General features: G+C 40.2%; 1 protein-coding gene and 1 long non-coding RNA gene across 2 annotated transcripts; both read left to right on the top strand.

The window, feature by feature from the left end:
- Positions 1 to 282: 282 nt before the first annotated feature.
- Positions 283 to 1,041, top strand: LOC122128879. Its single transcript, XR_006151675.1, has 3 exons — positions 283 to 471; positions 790 to 877; positions 974 to 1,041. It is a non-coding gene; the product is annotated as an uncharacterized LOC122128879 (long non-coding RNA).
- Positions 1,042 to 8,739: 7,698 nt separating this feature from the next.
- On the top strand, positions 8,740 to 12,954 carry LOC105900203 (tumor necrosis factor receptor superfamily member 14-like). The gene is made up of 5 exons (XM_042703839.1): positions 8,740 to 8,899; positions 9,082 to 9,231; positions 9,531 to 9,618; positions 9,719 to 9,810; positions 12,908 to 12,954. Exons 1-5 carry the CDS (start codon positions 8,755 to 8,757, stop codon positions 12,952 to 12,954), a joined length of 522 nt encoding a protein of 173 aa, XP_042559773.1. The 5' UTR covers positions 8,740 to 8,754.
- Positions 12,955 to 17,774: the final 4,820 nt, after the last annotated feature.

Raw genomic sequence — 17,774 nt, 5'->3', positions numbered from 1 at the left:
TCATTAAAGGTTATTATGCACAGAGACACTGCGCTGTGTTCACCATGACGACATGTGGTCCATGCTCGTCATCTACCTACACTGATGCACCCAATGGACTGGAGTCCTGTAAATCTTGCACAGATTGTGACTCGAGTAAGTCAATTATTTCAGCAGTTTTGGTTTACCTTCCTTATTAGTTTATTTTTTGTGCATTCTATGTACGTATATTATTTACATACATTCGTTGCACTGTTGATTGCAATTGAAATGTTTTTCAACCAATCCTAATATAGGTGCAATCACCTTTTTAAATAACTGTATTTCCTAATATATGTGAAGGTCTAAGAGTGAAGAGGGCGTGCAGCTCCACTTCAGACACACTCTGTGAGCCTCTGGATGGTCACTACTGTACTGACCCAATCAAAGATGGCTGCCAAGGAGCTGCCGAACACACAAAGTGCTCACCAGGGCAGTACATCAACGAGACAGGTTAGACAATCCTCTATAATTACCTTATAGACACAGGGTTGGGACTATTGAATAACACCCCCTTCTGTCCACCTGGTAGGATACTTGAATTCAGTCTGTTTCAACCCTTGTCTGATTAGAGACGTGGAGGAATCTTCATGTGAAACCTTCTTCTCTCCCTTGATGCGCATCATTGTAAAGAATAAAAGCTTGTTCCTGATTGAACCCCATTCTCTGATGGAGTCTCCATTCATCTGTGGTATTGAAAATGACCATTACCATAAACATGTGTCCATAGTGGATGATGTGTGTTTCCTTTATTTATCTCTGTCCATGCAGGTACAGCATCCACAGATACTGTGTGTGGTGACTGTGTAGGCAACACATACTCAGATGGATCATTGACATCCTGCAGACCACACACACAGTACGTTCATTCACTTGGAATGTTCCAAATTTAGCAAGGATTATACACTAAGTTATTTGTGTATCTAAAATGTAACAATTTATGTGATCTCTGTAGGTGTGAGTTGATTGGACTTGTTGTCCTAAGAGAAGGATCATCTTCTTATGACACTGATTGTGGTCAAAGACAAAACACTGGTGCCATTGTAGCTGGTATCATAGCTGGTGTTGCAGTCCTAGCTGCTACATGTGGGGCTGTGGTAGTTATATATAATAGAAGAAAATCTCAACAAGGTAGTTATGTTAATGTTTCTTATGATTACATGTTTTCCATTATTAAGGCCTACTGTTATCATGATTGCCACTGTCGAGAAGATTGATAAGGACACAAGCATATGATTCGTTTTTGTTTACACACATATACACACATCTTTTTTAAATTTGTGTTCATTTTGTTTGTTATTTTGTGTTAATTGCTTCTTACTAGTGTATTGTAATTATCAGTCCAGAATATTTACTTCATGACAACGCACATTAAATGCAAACTAACAGTTCTGTTTCGCTGACTATTTTAAATATACATTTTTTTTTGTATTTATTTGTTCAGCAGACACATGTTTGAAATACGACACACACCAGAAGTCAGGCCATACTGTAACAACAGAGGTACAGGTATTCACTAAAGCTTATGTCAATTTATGTCCTACAGTATCTGTGTCAGGTTTTTTTGCCTTTCTGATCATAATGTTTGTATTTCTATAGGAACAGAGGGAATTAAGTGGCAGCGACCATGTGATCAAAACGGTCTGAATGGCTTTTATGGCCATATATTAGTATTAATAATGTTGATGGTGAGTAGCCTACTTTTTTACCACTCATTTTCTGACTGAATTTGCTTTTATCCATATTTCTGCCAGAATCTCATGCTTTCTGTAAAACACTATTTTCCTACAAGAAAGAAATACAGTTAGAATCAAGAAACACTATTGCAATTCTAATTGTATTCATGTAATTGTGTTAGTCTTTAGGAATTAGATCTAATCCAATAAAGGCGTGAAATGTGAATTGGATATACAAAAACCTTTTCATGTAATTCTCACAATAGTGTTTTCTTTAGGAACATGGCAACAGTAATCCCTTTCTTAACCCATATACTCCAACTGTTGTTTAATCTTGCCATTGCAGTCACCAACTTTATTTTATTTTATTTAATAGTCTGAGCTATCATGGGATGAATGTTTTGTTAAAGGCCTGCAAGATTACGGAATTAATTCAGTGTTCCCCAGACCACAAATTCTGGCTGTCTTACATGGAGTATAAATTAATAGTTGGTGGACAAGTTCAAAGAGTGATACATGATCTCATCCAGTTTGTTTCTTTCCAGGTGCTTATGGAACAGACTGAACCAGACAGGACTGCCACATGACCTGTTCTCCTTCTGGACCAACTGACCACAGTGCCACCTCTCTATTACTGCTGTGCTACATCACCTCACTACTGCAGAGACTGCTGCCCTGAGATGCCAGAGTGGGGACCTGCATACCATGATAAGAACTTGATCATGTCTTATATCATGTCAGATCATGTCAACTATAACTTGATCATGTCTTATCAAAACACATATTGTTTGTGGTGTTTCAGCACCTGACTTTGCTCATGAAGAGGATTATGCTCTTTCTGAAGGAGCCAGACTGGACTACTGGAGGATGAGGAGGCCAGGACACACAACACTGTGCCGTCCCAAGTCCATGTTCCTGAGTTTGATAAGAAAAGCAGGGAAGAATCAGACCTTTTTGTGGTCAATCCCTGCTGTCATTTTCTTAAAGGCAGAGTTTGCAATTCAGTTTCGGTTTTACGAAAGGTGGTTGTTTGAACTCTTACCCAAGACTTTTTAGTAAAGCAAGCAGGGGCGGCTTGTCCATAAGGGTGATTGGGGCGATGCACTGCCTACGGGAAAAATGCTCCTGATGTATAAATGCAATATCCTTGTAAGTCTCTTTGGATAAATGCGTCTGCTAAATGTAAATGTAAATGTAATATTTTTATTCTACCACTAGACCATCTGATCTGCCTCCTGAATATCATTGTCCAATCATGTAACATTCAGGCAGTCAGGCAAAAGTCGTGCTTCAAATGGCACCGCCCCTTCTTGGGCGATTTGGGGCGAAATGGGAATCACCCCAGACCTCTCCCATGTTAAATCAATTTTTTTTTTTTCACAAAACAGAGCTCTCAATGCATTCTCTATGGCTTCCGGGAGGGCTCGCCCCTCCATGCTTTCGTCATAAGTAATGGACGTAAAAGCTTATAAGACCGTCATACAGCTTCGACCAAGGCATATTCTGTCAAGATGGCTCACGTTCAGTGCAACAAGTCCATTCGCTCTTTGACAGAAACTCCTTTTAAGTCGGTGTACTAATGAAGATAAATTGACAACAAATCAATTAGGACTTCCAAGACCAAATGTATCCATTCAACAGGTTTCTACAAAGGGAAAGAAATCCTACATCCAATAATTGGAACGAAAGAAAATCGTGGTCGTGAAGTGGCTAACGCGGTCTGTGTTTCTGTATACCACTGTCACTTTTCATAGGTTTCACAGTGTGAATGTTCGCTTCTTGCACTAACACTGAATAATTTTGTATGTGATGACTTATTTTGCTTTTGTAAGCCAATACTTTCAAGATCAGTCAATAAATATTGTTGGTTTTGACATTTGACATTCCACTTTTTTAGTGCTTCTACACGTTAATTTGGGTATCTGGCATGTCTACCGACCCTAAAACTCTGGAAAAAAACAACTCTCTCTCTTGAGGGCCAGCGAATGAGCTTCCTTAACAGTGTCCTGTCACAATGATTTGGGCGTCTCTCTTACATGGCCTTGGCCAACCCCCCCCCCCCCGCCCCACCTACACTCACTTATAGATACTTATGCCAAAGAATTTCACTTCATTTTTGAAAACCTCGGATACACTTGGGAAAGCTAGCTATCAGCATGGAGAAAATGAAGCCCTCAAGATGCTCTGTGGTCGGCTGCACAAGTCAGCACAGATCTGTACATAAGAGTGAAATGGATTGAATTCATATTTAATGGTAATGTTTCGGAAAGAATTGGCAAAAGTCTGTTGGTGTGCGCAAGCCATTTTGAATTGGACTGTTTTACCAATTTGGGCCAATATAACGCTGGACTGGCAACAAGATTGACCTTGCAAGGTTACATTACAGAGTAACACGCATTCAGTTTACGGAGTGTCAACTGTAGAAGTTGAGTCTCAGTGGGCGGAGCGACCTTATTAGAGTGTGCTGGAGCCATGTCATGACTACCTTGAATCGACTTTGATGTGATGGACTGTCTGACAAATATCTGCTCTTTCTATTATCTGACAGTAAGACCGTGTGCTACACTACAAAGAAGCATTTTCTTTCATCGAGAGATCGTTTTGATATTTTTCATTCCCACGGACTTCAGCTAATGCGCTTTGCCGACTACTGCCAGACGTAACGAGCAAGTCGTGGGATATTAGGTAAGGAATCCCACATTACATTTAGTGTTCAATTAAAGCTACTTGGCAAAGTAAGGATTGACCGATCAAGCAGTTGCCATATGCGTCCACAGGCACATTAGCCAAGTAACTAAAAACCGTGAGATAATGAAGAAGCTAATCAGTGTGGTGTATAAGGCAGAGCAACAAGTGGCTTTTCCTGGGCACAATACATCAGCTCTTGGTCTGAACAGGGGTGATTTCTTTGAGCTTGTAAATGACAATGTCCCTGATAGTTTCGCCTCACTGAAAGGGAGGAGAATGCTATTGTTGTACAAGTAGATTGGACAGGAGCTGTGCATATTATATATTTATATATATGACCATACACTGGCATGCTTAACAAGACATTTGTTCCCCGGATTATTTCGTTTTTAGTTTGGTCTTTTAAACAGATTTTCTGTGTGTTATAGTAAGGGAGTACTTGACTTGGACAATGAAACTGACAATGTTATATAAAACACGGAATTGTCGTGGTGTGAAGTGTTAAGAGACACCGTTACTGTGAAATGTATCGCCTTAGCATTAGAGTTGCCGAGGGACTACCGGTTACATTACAGAGTAACACGCATTCAGTTTACGGAGTGTGAACTGCAGAAGTTGAGTCTCAGTGGGCGAGCGACCTAAATAGAGTGAACGGTAGCTGGAGCCATGTCATGAATACCTTGAATCGACTTTGATGTGATGGACTGTCTGACAAATATCTGCTCTTTCTATTATCTGACAGTAAGACCGTGTGCTACACTACAAAGAAGCATTTTCTTTCATCGAGAGATCGTTTTGATATTTTTCATTCCCACGGACTTCAGCTAATGCGCTTTGCCGACTACTGTCAGACGTAACGAGCAAGTCGTGGGATATTAGGTAAGGAATCCCACATTACATTTAGTGTTCAATTAAAGCTACTTGGCAAAGTAAGGATTGACCGATCAAGCAGTTGCCATATGCGTCCACAGGCACATTAGCCAAGTAACTAAAAACCGTGAGATAATGAAGAAGCTAATCAGTGTGGTGTATAAGGCAGAGCAACAAGTGGCTTTTCCTGGGCACAATAAATCAGCTCTTGGTCTGAACAGGGGTGATTTCTTTGAGCTTGTAAATGACAGTCACTGATAGATGCGCCTCACTGAAAGAGAGGAGAATGCTACTGTTGTACAAGTAAATTGGACAGGAGCTGTGCATATATATATATCCTCGATCAGACACTGGCATGCTGTACAAGACATTTGTTTGTACCAGGATTATTTCGTTTTTAGTTTGGTCTTTTAAACAGAGTTTCTTTGTGTTATAGTAAGGGATTACTTGACTTGGACAATGAAACTGACAATGTTATATTAAACACGGAATTGTCGTGGTGTAAAGTGTTTAGTCACACCGTTATTGTCAAATGTATCGCCTTAACATTAGCATCGCACCAGGACGTGAGGACGCAGGTAACATATATGGGCTGAAACACACCAAACGCGTTTTTAAAACGGTAGACGCTTCAAAAACGTCAGAGCTGCAGAGCCACTGGGGTGTTTTGCCCGGCGCCTAGGAAGCGGAGCTGCGTGCGCAACCTGCCTGGGCCGAGTGTGACATTGATGAGCGGTGCGCCTCCGCGCCTTGCGCTGGAAAGTTGAGAACAGTTCAACTTTTAAGCGCATCTAAAAAACGCTAGAGAGACGCAACGCGTGGCGGACAAAAGGCGCACACACAAGGCGCGCCGTACCATAGGAAACAATGCATTTGCTAGCGTCCCGTTTTTAAAAACGCGTTTGGTGTGTTTCGGCCCTATCTCTTCACTGTCTGACGGACGCGCGCAACTTAATCAGGAAGGGCTGATGTTGCTAGTCTAGCAGCAGAAGCGTGTGACATAGGCTGTGCTGTAAGCAATTTCTTGAATACCTTGCATCGATCTTGATGTGATGGACTGTCTGACAAATATCTGCTGTTGCTAATAACTGACAGTGAGACATTGTACTATAGCCTACTACTGAGAAGCATTTTGTTTCATCGAGAGATTGTTTTGATAGTTTTCATTCCCACGGACCTCAGCTCAGGCGCTGTTGCCTACTACTGCCAGACGTAACGAGCGAGTCGTGGGACATTTGGTAAGGAATCCCATATTACATCTAGTGTTCAATTAAAGCTATTCGGCAAAGTAAGGATTGACCGATCAAGCAGTTGCCATAAGCGTCTACTATGGCGTCAGTTTAGTGACAAAACCGGTAGCGGTATCGGTAGCCTATTTTACTGTAGCCTACCAGCATCAGTCCATCAGCACAAAGCAGACATCACAATTTAATTGAATGCATTTCGTAAATACATGTTCTACATGTTAATTTTGTTGGCTAATTTCATGGCTGTTTGCAATAAAAAAAGAAATGTTTCAGCCTACAAGGCGAATTTGTTATTATACAGTTGCTTGCCTAAACGATAGAAGACATTCCTCCAAAATACCTCTTTTTAATGATTTTGTTGCCGTTTCTTGATTTCCGCTAAGAAAAAAATGCTGGTGTTCTGAGCACAACCTCAGTCTCAACTTAAAGAAAACAAAAGAGATGATCATTGACTTCCGGAAGTCTGCTCAGCACAATCACCATCTCCCACTCTACATCAACGGGGAAGAGGTTGAGCGAGTCACCTCTTTTAAGTTTCTGGGTCTAACGCTGACGGAGGAGTTGTCCTGGGAAAACAACACAGCTTCCGTCTTGGGGAAAGCCCAGCAACGCCTCTTCTACCTCCGGAAGTTGAGGAAAGAACACCTTCCTCAGAGACTACTGAGCAACTTCTACCGCTGCGCTATAGAGAGTGTGCTGACATACTGCCTGAACGTATGGTTTTCCAGCTGGACAAAGGCGGAGCAGGCAGCCATCCAGAGGCTGATTAAAACAGCAGGCAGGATCATCGGAGCAGAGCTGCCCGACATCTATTCCATCTCCTCCTCCCGATGCCTGCAGCGTTCAAATCGCATCCTCACGGACCCTTCCCACCCTGCCCATTATCTGTTCCCGCTACTCCCGTCAGGGAAAAGGTTCAGATCAACAAAAGCGCGCAGCTCCAGAATGGCAAAGAGCTTTTACCCTCGTGCAATAAGGCTTCTCAACAGCTCACCCAAAACCAACCCACCTCCGCCCCGGCCCGCCCTCATAGACTGCACTCTTAACACTCCACCCTGCAACTATTGATGCACCTCAATGTATATATTTCTTTTTTTAATTTACTCAGGGATATTTATTTATCTATTCATTGATTGTTATTTATTATTATTTAGCTGTGGCAGTTAATGTCCACAGCAATTTAAATTTTTAGCTGTCTGTTGCTGCCTCTACTGTCTCGTTGTTTTTGTGACAATGACAAATAAAGTACTTTGAACTTTGAACTTTGAAAAAAATGTTCTTCAGGCTAATATAACTTTAACGTTCCAGGTGTTGCGTAGCAACCCATTACTTGCTGACTTCAAGTTACAATGACTTTCCGCTACGTTAAATGACCGGACTTCTTGCGGAATGATATGAAAGTGCATAGAAGCACAAAACCCGTTGCCAATGACAGCGGTCATTAACTTTTCGCAGTGGTGAATATCAAGAAATTACAGACCTGCTAACGTTGGGGTGCCCCATTCAAATCAACGGAACTTTTTGGAACATAAAGGCCTGCCCCTAATACAGGCCGGTGCGCTGTGCAGCCTAAGTAAATAAAAGCCCCGGCCACAATTTAAGGATTTACGGTAATCTGTATTGCTTGTTTCTTTCTAAATTATCTGTATGTAATATGCACCTAATCTGTAAATTGTATAGTGACTATATTGTTTTAAGGGCCACCAATGACCAGAGCTCAATTTTTTGTAAGCATCAACATACCTGGCCAATGAAGCTAATTTGGATGACCGTTCCATATGACACATTCTAACCTGTACTAATCTGACACTTATGCATTTGTAAGAGTTGGTATTAAACTTGTGTAAAGAGCCCTGACAATAGAAAAGCACAAATTAAACTAGAAATAAGAAAATTAAGAGGGCAATGAAATAAACTGTCTCTTCATTGGTTTGACAGATGCATCAGTGAAACTGTAGGACAAGAGTTTGTTGCACAGCTATACAAACGCCATCTGTACGTCAATTGAACCAAAAGCTGATGGTGAAATCATGGTGAAGTTGGCGATTATAGTTCTGATCATCCAGCTGACCGAGTTGGGGGCCTCTCCTGCCTGTGGTCGAACTGAATATCTTAAAGGGCAGATCTGCTGCCCCATGTGTGCTCCTGGTGAGTAGCAGTAGTAACTGTGTCATAGTACATGACATGCTCCTTCGTTAGAGCTTTCTTCATGTTGCATCAATGAGATAAACCCATGTCTGATTTACGTATTAACTATGTATTTACTCATTAAAGGTTATTATGCACAGAGACACTGCACTGTGTCCACCTTGACGACATGTGGTCCATGCTTGTCATCTACCTACACTGATGCACCCAATGGACTGGAGTCCTGTAAATCTTGCACAGATTGTGACTCGAGTAAGTCAATTATTCCAACAGTTTTGGTTTACCTTCCTTATTAGTTTATTTTTCGTGCATTCTATGTATATTATTTACATAAATTCTTTGCATTGTTGATTGCAATTGAAATGTTTTTCAACCAACCCTAATATAGGTGCAATCACCTTTATAAATAACTGTATTTCCTAATATATGTGAAGGTCTAAGAGTGAAGAGGGCATGCAGCTCCACTTCAGACACACTCTGTGAGCCTCTGGAAGGTCACTACTGTACTGACCCAATCAAAGATGGCTGCCAAGGAGCTGCAGAACACACAAAGTGCTCACCAGGGCAGTACATCAACGAGACAGGTTAGACAATCCTCTGTAATTACCTTATAGACACAGGGTTGGGACTATTGAATAACACCCCCTTCTGTCCACCTGGTAGGATACTTGAATTCAGTCTGTTTCAACCCTTGTCTGATTAGAGACGTGGGAGGAATCTTCATGTGAAACCTTCTTCTCTCCCTTGATGCGCATCATTATAAAGAATAAAAGCTTGTTACTGATTGAACCCCATTTTCTGATGGAGTCTCCATCTGTGGTATTAAAACATGCGTCCATAGTGGATGATGTGTGTTTTCCTTTATTTCTGTCTGTCCATGCAGGTACAGCATCCACAGATACTGTGTGTGGTGACTGTGTAGGCGACACATACTCAGATGGATCATTGACATCCTGCAGACCACACACACGGTACGTTCATTCACTTGGAATGTTCCAAGTTTAGCAAGGATTATACACTAAGTTATTTACTTGTGTATCTAAAATGTAACTATTTATGTGATCTCTGTAGGTGTGAGTTGATTGGACTTGTTGTCCTAAAAGGATCATCCTCTTATGACACTGATTGTGGTCAAAGACAACACACTGGTGCCATTGTAGCTGGTATCATAGCTGGTGTTGCAGTCCTAGCTGCTACATGTGTACATGTTATATATAATAGAAGGAAGAGGAAAAGAAAAGCTCAACAAGGTAGTAATGTTAATGTTTCTTATGATTACATTTTTTCCATTATTAAGGCCTACTGTTATCATGATTGCCACTGTCGAGAAGATTGATAAGGACACAAGCATATGATTCGTTTTTGTTTACACACATATACACACATCTTTTAAAAATTTGTGTTAATTTTGTTTGTTATTTTGTGTTCATTGCTTCTTACTAGTGTATTGTAATTATCAGTCCAGAATATTTACTTCATGACAACGCACATTAAATGCAAACTAACAGTTCTTTTTCGCTGTCTATTTTAAATATTCAAAACATTTTTTATTTATTTGTTCAGCAGACACATTGAAATACGACACACAACAGAAGTCAGGCCATACTGTAACAACAGAGGTACAGGTATTCACTAAAGCTTATGTCAATTTATGTCCTATCGGTGTCAGGTTTTTTTGCCTTTCTGATCATAATGTTTGTATTTCTATAGGAACAGAGGGAATTAAATGGCAGCAATCATGTGATCAAAACGGTCTGAATGGCTTTTATGGCCATATATTAGTATTAATAATGTTGATGGTGAGTAGCCTACTTTTTTACCACTCATTTTCTGACTGAATTTGCTTTTATCCATATTTCTGCCAGAATCTCATGCTTTCTGTAAAACACAATTTTCCTACAAGAAAGAAATAAAGTTAGAATCAAGAAACACTATTGCGATTCTAATTGTATTCATGTAATTGTGTTAGTCTTTAGGAATTATATCTAATCCAATAAAGGCGTGAAATGTGAATTGGATATACAAAAACCTTTTCATGTAATTCTCACAATAGTGTTTTCTTTAGGAACATGGCAACAGTAATCCCTTTCTTAACCCATATACTCCAACTGTTGTCAATCTTGCCATTGCAGTCACCAACTTTATTTTATTTTATTTAATAGTCTGAGCTATCATGGGATGAATGTTTTGTTAAAGGCCTGCAAGATTGTTAAGATGTTAATTGCTTCTTACTAGTGTATTGTAATTAACAGTCCAGAATATTTACTTCATGACAACGCACATTAAATGCAAACTAACAGTTCTGTTTCGCTGTCTATTTTAAATATTCATTTTTTTTTTTTTTATGTATTTGTTCAGCAGACACATGTTTGAAATACGACACACAACAGAAGTCAGGCCATACTGTAACAACAGAGGTACAGGTATTCATTAAAGCTTATGTCAATTTATGTCCTACAGTATCTGTGTCAGGTTTTTTTGTCTTTCTGATCACAATGTTTGTATTTCTATAGGAACAGAGGGAATTAAATGGCAGCAATCATGTGATCAAAACGGTCTGAATGGCTTTCATGGCCATATATTAGTATTAATAATGTTGATGGTGAGTAGCCTACTTTTTATCACTCATTTTCTGACTGAATTTGCTTTTATCCATATTTCTGCCAGAATCTCATGCTTTCTGTAAAACACTATTTTCCTACAAGAAAGAAATAAAGTTAGAATCAAGAAACACTATTGCAATTCTAATTGTATTCATGTAATTGTGTTAGTCTTTAGGAATTAGATGTAATCCAATAAAGGCGTGAAATGTGAATTGGATATACAAAAACCTTTTCATGTAATTCTCACAATAGTGTTTTCTTTAGGAACATGGCAACAGTAATCCCTTTCTTAACCCATATACTCCAACTGTTGTTTAATCTTGCCATTGCAGTCACCAACTTTATTTTATTTAATAGTCTGAGCTATCATGGGATGAATGTTTTGTTAAAGGCCTGCAAGATTACGGAATTAATTCAGTGTTCCCCAGACCACAAATTCTGGCTGTTTTACACGGAGTATAAATGAATAGTTGGTGGACAAGTTCAAAGAGTAATACATGATCTCATCCAGTTTGTTTCTTTCCAGGTGCTTATGGAACAGACTGATCCAGACAGGACTGCCAAATGACCTGTTCTCCTTCTGGACCAACTGACCACAGTGCCACCTCTCTATTACTGCTGGGCTACACCACCTCACTACTGCAGAGACTGCTGCCCTGAGATGCCAGAGTGGGGACCTGTATACCATGATAAGAACCCCACTTGCTGGATGAGGATGTTATAACTTGATCATGTCTTATCAAAACACATATTGTTTGTGGTATTTCAGCACCTGACTTTCCCCATGAAGAGGATTATGCTCTTTCTGAAGGAGCCACACTGGACTACTGGAGGATGAGGAGGCCAGGGCACACACGACTGTGCCATCCCAAGTCCATGTTCCTGAGTTTGATAAGAAAATCAGGGAAAAATCAGACCTTTTTGTGGTCAGTCCCTGCTGTCATTTTCTTAAAGGCAGAGTTTGCATTCAGTTTCGGTTTTACGAAAGGTGGTTGTTTGAACTCTTACCCAGGACTTTTTAGTAAAGCAAGGGTTATGGAAAGGAAAGAAGGAAATTGACAGAAAAAGAAACACAAACAAACAGCCGAATAAATGGAGAGAAACCCTGATAATTTATCAATCTATTGTCCTCAAGGCCGCAGTGTGAACATCAGTAATTATTATCATGCTCTATCTGGGGACCCGTTCCTTACATGTTTACTCTGAAAGTATCTGCAGCACTTCGGCGCTTTGTATTTTTAGCACTTTATTGTTCAACAATTACCTCATCAAACATCATATAAACCCCATTCACTTTGTAGCTGTGGCTTGCCATCTTTTTCTTCATTGGGGTTACCTACTAACAACACTCACCGTTAGAAAGCTTAACAGAAAAGACTCCCTTGAGGAAGCAGTTGACCGCTTACAGCTTTTGGTCCATTGAATGGATTGCTGTAAACTGAACATGTGATACCTGTTTGTTTGTATAATAATGTGTAATAAATAAATTACATATAATAATGTGTATAATAATGTTTGTTTGTAATTCTTTGTCATGTTTGGGATCATTTGAATGGTCCCAGTCTGAGTGGTACAGTGGTATCAGTCCTGCTGCTGAATAGATTAGTTTTAACATAGATCTCTGAAACATGAGAATTCTGGTCTCTGTGGGCTGCAGGTAACCCCCCTCTGGACGTGACAATGTTACTCGTCCTCTCTGTGTGATCCCCATCAGTGTAAACCCCTCCACTCGTCCTCTCTGTGTGATCCCCATCAGTGTAAACACCAAATTCCATGTGATTCATTATTTTGCCAGGACTTAACAAACTAGGTGTTTAAGGGGAAGATATAAAGCATCTTGAGTCCATGTGTGTGGCCATCATCCTCTGAGCAGCTAGGTATGATTATATCCCCTGAAGGTTTGAATGTTTCATAGGTTTTCTGTTATGTATTTGTATCTGGTATGTTGGCACCTCCTGCTGGGAAAATGAAAACCCTTAATCAACCTGTCAACCCCTTCTTACAGAGCCATGTGGAAATATCAAATATTTCAAACGCTTAAAAAACATGTCGACATGATTTGTGATGAAGGCTTAACTATGAGATCACATTGTTTTGCTTCTATTTCCTGGTCCTTGGAGGTGAAAGTTTTTTGGTCCACACACTGAATAAAGGAAGACTTGGTCTGACAAATTTTTGTACCATTTTTGTATCATCAGTGTTAATATTTCCTGGTCTTTCAAATATAAACATACATAAACACACCTGAATCAATGAAGATGCATGCCAAGCACAAGAATACTGATAGAGATGCTATTGTTCCCTAAGAATGACAACTTTTTTGGTCAAAAAGGACTTTTGGACATTTTGGGCAGTAAAAATACACATTGCACTTAATGAAGTTGCAAGTTTCAAGGAGGGGCTTACAGTATCAGCCTAGTATTGGCTGAACAGCGTGTGGGAAAGAAGAGAAAATAACGTTGATAATAACGAAAATCTTCGAGTCTCTACCAGTACCACTACTATTACCATTGTCAATACAGCATTAATATAATTATAATCATTGTAACTAGTATGGAAAAAGTATCAGGTCTACATGAAGAGAATGTAAAACTAAAACTAAATGAAACTTTGAATGTTTGCAAAGACAAATAATGTAAATAAAATAAGAGAAGACAAAAATAAATTGTCGTTTCGTATGGTTTCAAGAAGTCCTATCCATTAAAGACGGGGTGCAAAAGCAAAGCTATTCTGCTACCCATATACCCCCTGCATAAATTGGCAGCTAGACAACTCCTCCTCCAATCACCACACTGAAGAGGCTGCGTAGTTCAACTCCTCCTCCAATCACCACACTGAAGAGGCTGCGTAGTTCAACTCCTCCTCCAATCACCACACTGAAGAGGCTGCGTAGTTCAACTCCTCCTCCAATCACCACACTGAAGAGGCTGCGTAGTTCAACTCCTCCTCCAATCACCACACTGAAGAGGCTGCGTAGTTCAACTCCTCCTCCAATCACCATGCTGAAGAGGCTGCTTAGTTCAACTCCTCCTCCAATCACCATGCTGAAGAGGGTGCGTAGTTCAACTCCTCCTCCAATCACCATGCTGAAGAGGCTGCTTAGTTCAACTCCTCCTCCAATCACCATGCTGAAGAGGCTGCTTAGTTCAACTCCTCCTCCAATCACCATGCTGAAGAGGGTGCTTAGTTCAGCTCCACCTCCAATCACTACGCTGAATCCAACTTAATGCACTTAAAGCTAGCATATGCTAATACCAGCACATGTAATATCAACTTGTTTATTGAAAGTTAAATCTAGCATTAAACCAACTAATATGACCAACATTATGGCATATGCTAATACCTGTTACATTATATTGATAAATGAGTAGTGTCTCTCTCATGTCATCGCCCTGAATGAGGGTTATAAATGTCAACTGTACAACTAAATAAAACTACACCTGGTCCACCTCCTGGTCTTTCTGGATGACACCAAACTGATTGTGTATTGATGGCCATTATCAAAGGCAAACTCAAAGCAGACAGATAGGGCATAAATGGCAATGCTTAACTAATCTAGAACTTGTTTGTGTCGCAGACACAAGTGGGATATGGTGGAGAAACAGATTTAAAGCTGAGATTTTAAAAGCAATATCCACAGTGTTCTTTAACAACAAGCTGGATCAATTCTAAACCTGTTTGTTTTCCAGCAACTGATACCAGAATCCATTCATTCCATGGATATGATGGAGCATCTATCACTCCGTACCATAATACCAAATCATTCAGAATTTCAGTACAGCCAGCTATATCTTGTGTGTGTTTTAAATAGTCAAATGATTGATATGTCTGTGTTCCAGAGAAGACAGTGAAGACCCTCAAAGTCTGAGAAAGGAAGAAGAGAAAGGAGGAGATAGGAAGTTAACTGCTGCACACGTGACACAACCTTTAAAGCTATCGATCCATGAAGGATCTGGCCACTAGGGTGCAGTATAACACCAAATGGGTCTGCATACATACAGTACAAACACTGTGTTCTGCTGCAGAGAGCAGTGGGAGAAGAAGAACGGGAGATGAGTTAGCCAGGGATGTTCCACTGTAATGTCAACCTGAACAGATGCATTGCTGTACCTCATCTGGTAGAACGAGGTTCTAATACCACCACACATATCGATGAAGATGTGTCTGCACTCTACAAGCTGCTTTGATAAATGGGTCTGCTAAATAAATACATTTAAATGTAACTGATGATTCTGCTTCATTCTTTGACTGATTGAATAACTGATTCCCAAAGTGTGAGCCATGAAGGAACTGCAGGTGGGGCAGGTGTGCCGCTTGAGATTATTTACAAGAGGTAAATACAAATAAATAAAAGACAGTGTGTAGGATTTATGGGAATCTAATAGCAGAAAGTGACTATAGTATTCATAGTTATCTTTTCATTAGTGTATAAACACCTGTAACCAGGGATGTGCACAGGAATTTTGAAGGGCCATTGCTCTGACCTGAAAAAAGGGCAGCCCCACCCGGCAAAAAAAAAAGAATCACACGGACTGTATGGAGAACTGAGAAGAACAGGGTCTATAGTAATAAATAAAACACTCAAGTACAGCAATTCCTTTGAGCATGGCATCATTATGTGGAGAACATTCCAACCAGGGGTCATCATCATACCAGTGGGCTTGAAAAGAGCGCCCTTCTGCATTTTTTGGGAACTTCACAATAGGATGGCCATGCCTGGGTGAAAATTTGATGAATTGCCTGATTGAATTTAATATTATTGCTCTGTACATGAGCTGGATCTGTTGGATTACTCAATCTCAGCAAAAAATCTAAATCTGTATTCATTGATTCTGCCTCACTCTCCATCTCAATATCCTCCCTTGTTGGCATCCTGTCCTGACTTTCTGTGTCGTCTCTCCATTCCCTGTTTTCCAAGTCTGTTCTGTTCTCATCTGGGTCTGGCTCTGGCTCTTGGTCTTTGTCTGCAGTTGATGTAGCCTACTTGGCTCATCATCTGTCCAATTATATATTATTGTTATTACCATTACTATTATAAGGCCCACTAGAAGCAGTGGTATGTTATTTCTGTTCTGCTCAGGCAAGATCTTTGAAAGGATCTCTAAAATAGTCTATACTTTTTTAAGACAACAATTATTTAGCATATGGCTCTTTATCCCTGTACTTTCTAGCATGGTCCTTTCATCTCATATTTGGTGATCAGCACTTAGGTCTACCTGTCCTATGTGTCTCCTGGTCCACATTTTCCTCTGGTCTGGAGGCTTGTGGTTGCTCCTCATCTTAAATGTATTGTAATAAATTGCCATTAGTAGGCTTAAAATATTAGTCTGGAAATATGAGCCTGTTTCACATTAATTAATTAGCCTACACATTGTCATCTTTATCACAATGCAATGTCTCTGTCTCACCTGCTGGTTTGCTTTTTTGTAACCAACTCTGCAAAGATGTGCTCCCCTTTGCTGCTTCTCTCTCTCTCTTCAATCCTTCTCTTTTCCGTAGGCATTCTACCTTCTACCGCACTCAACACTTAACAGTGACGTGCGGTGAGGTTCGTGGCTGGTGAGGCACTGTAGTAGAGAACCATGTGACACATAGGCTATCACCCTCATTTTATAGCACCCTCGGTAAAACGCCGAGCTCCCCCATAGCACCTGCAGAATAAAATGTCTGGCGCCGCCACTGCTGACGAGTCTGTTTACGTTATGAAGGATAAGCTTTATTTGAGTGTAAACTGTTCACTCCACAATGCGAAGATCAGAAACATCAAACAAACATCCACTTCCGTTTCTATTATATTCCTTTCCTTAACTTATTCTTAAGGTGCCTTTGTAGTTGCCTGGCATCCAGACTTTAATGCATGATACCTTAACTTGAACTTCCCACTCGCTTGTGAAATGAGCGTGAATGACATGTTGTCATCAGGTTTTAGGACAATACTGTCACCATCAAGCCCTGGAAGTGACATGGAAATGCAACTGGCCTGGGAACGTACTAACTTGACTGAATTTGATCTGATGGTGAAAACACGGCTACTTCCAATACTGACAGTTTATGGAAACGAATATTGCTGTTTTTCCTGTCGTGTCAGACATGAACGATGTATTCTGACCCATTTTACTCTGTAACCCACCCATGTCATTGTTTCAGTAAGAGCAAATAGCTCGGAGCAACACACAGGGTGTCTCCACGCTGAAATAAACAAAAATCTGAACTCTGAAGATCTGAAGATGTTAAAATGTTGTTACTGTACAATATTCAACCACAACCTGGTGAGACAACCTCTAGGAATCAGTCCCTCCCTGCAACACTTGCAATACTTCTTGCGATAAATGTGTAGCAAAACCAACTTGCACGTGTAACTCTGGAACCAATCAGAAGACGAAGCGCTCTTTGTGAAGTGAAGGGACCGATTGGAGAGGTTGCTATCATAAGTTGTGCTTGTACTGGACAATGGACTCAAGTAAAAAAAAAAAGTAAATGTAGGATTAAAAGTTAGCAACTGTCATTGTATTAATGTAGACATC

This window comes from Clupea harengus, chromosome 26 (assembly GCF_900700415.2).
Source record: "Clupea harengus chromosome 26, Ch_v2.0.2, whole genome shotgun sequence".
NCBI classification, from domain to species: domain Eukaryota; kingdom Metazoa; phylum Chordata; class Actinopteri; order Clupeiformes; family Clupeidae; genus Clupea; species Clupea harengus.
Note: the sequence above shows the minus strand (reverse complement) of the source record. Positions and strands in the feature narration are given on the sequence as shown.

Coding starts and splice junctions, on each gene's coding strand:
- LOC105900203 (XM_042703839.1), top strand. CDS start 8,755: ATGTATTTACTCATTAAAGGTTATTATGCACAGAGACACTGCACTGTG. Junction 9,232..9,530: donor GCAGTACATCAACGAGACAG/GTTAGACAATCC, acceptor CTGTCCATGCAG/GTACAGCATCCACAGATACT. Junction 9,811..12,907: donor CACTGGTGCCATTGTAGCTG/GTATCATAGCTG, acceptor TGTGGGCTGCAG/GTAACCCCCCTCTGGACGTG.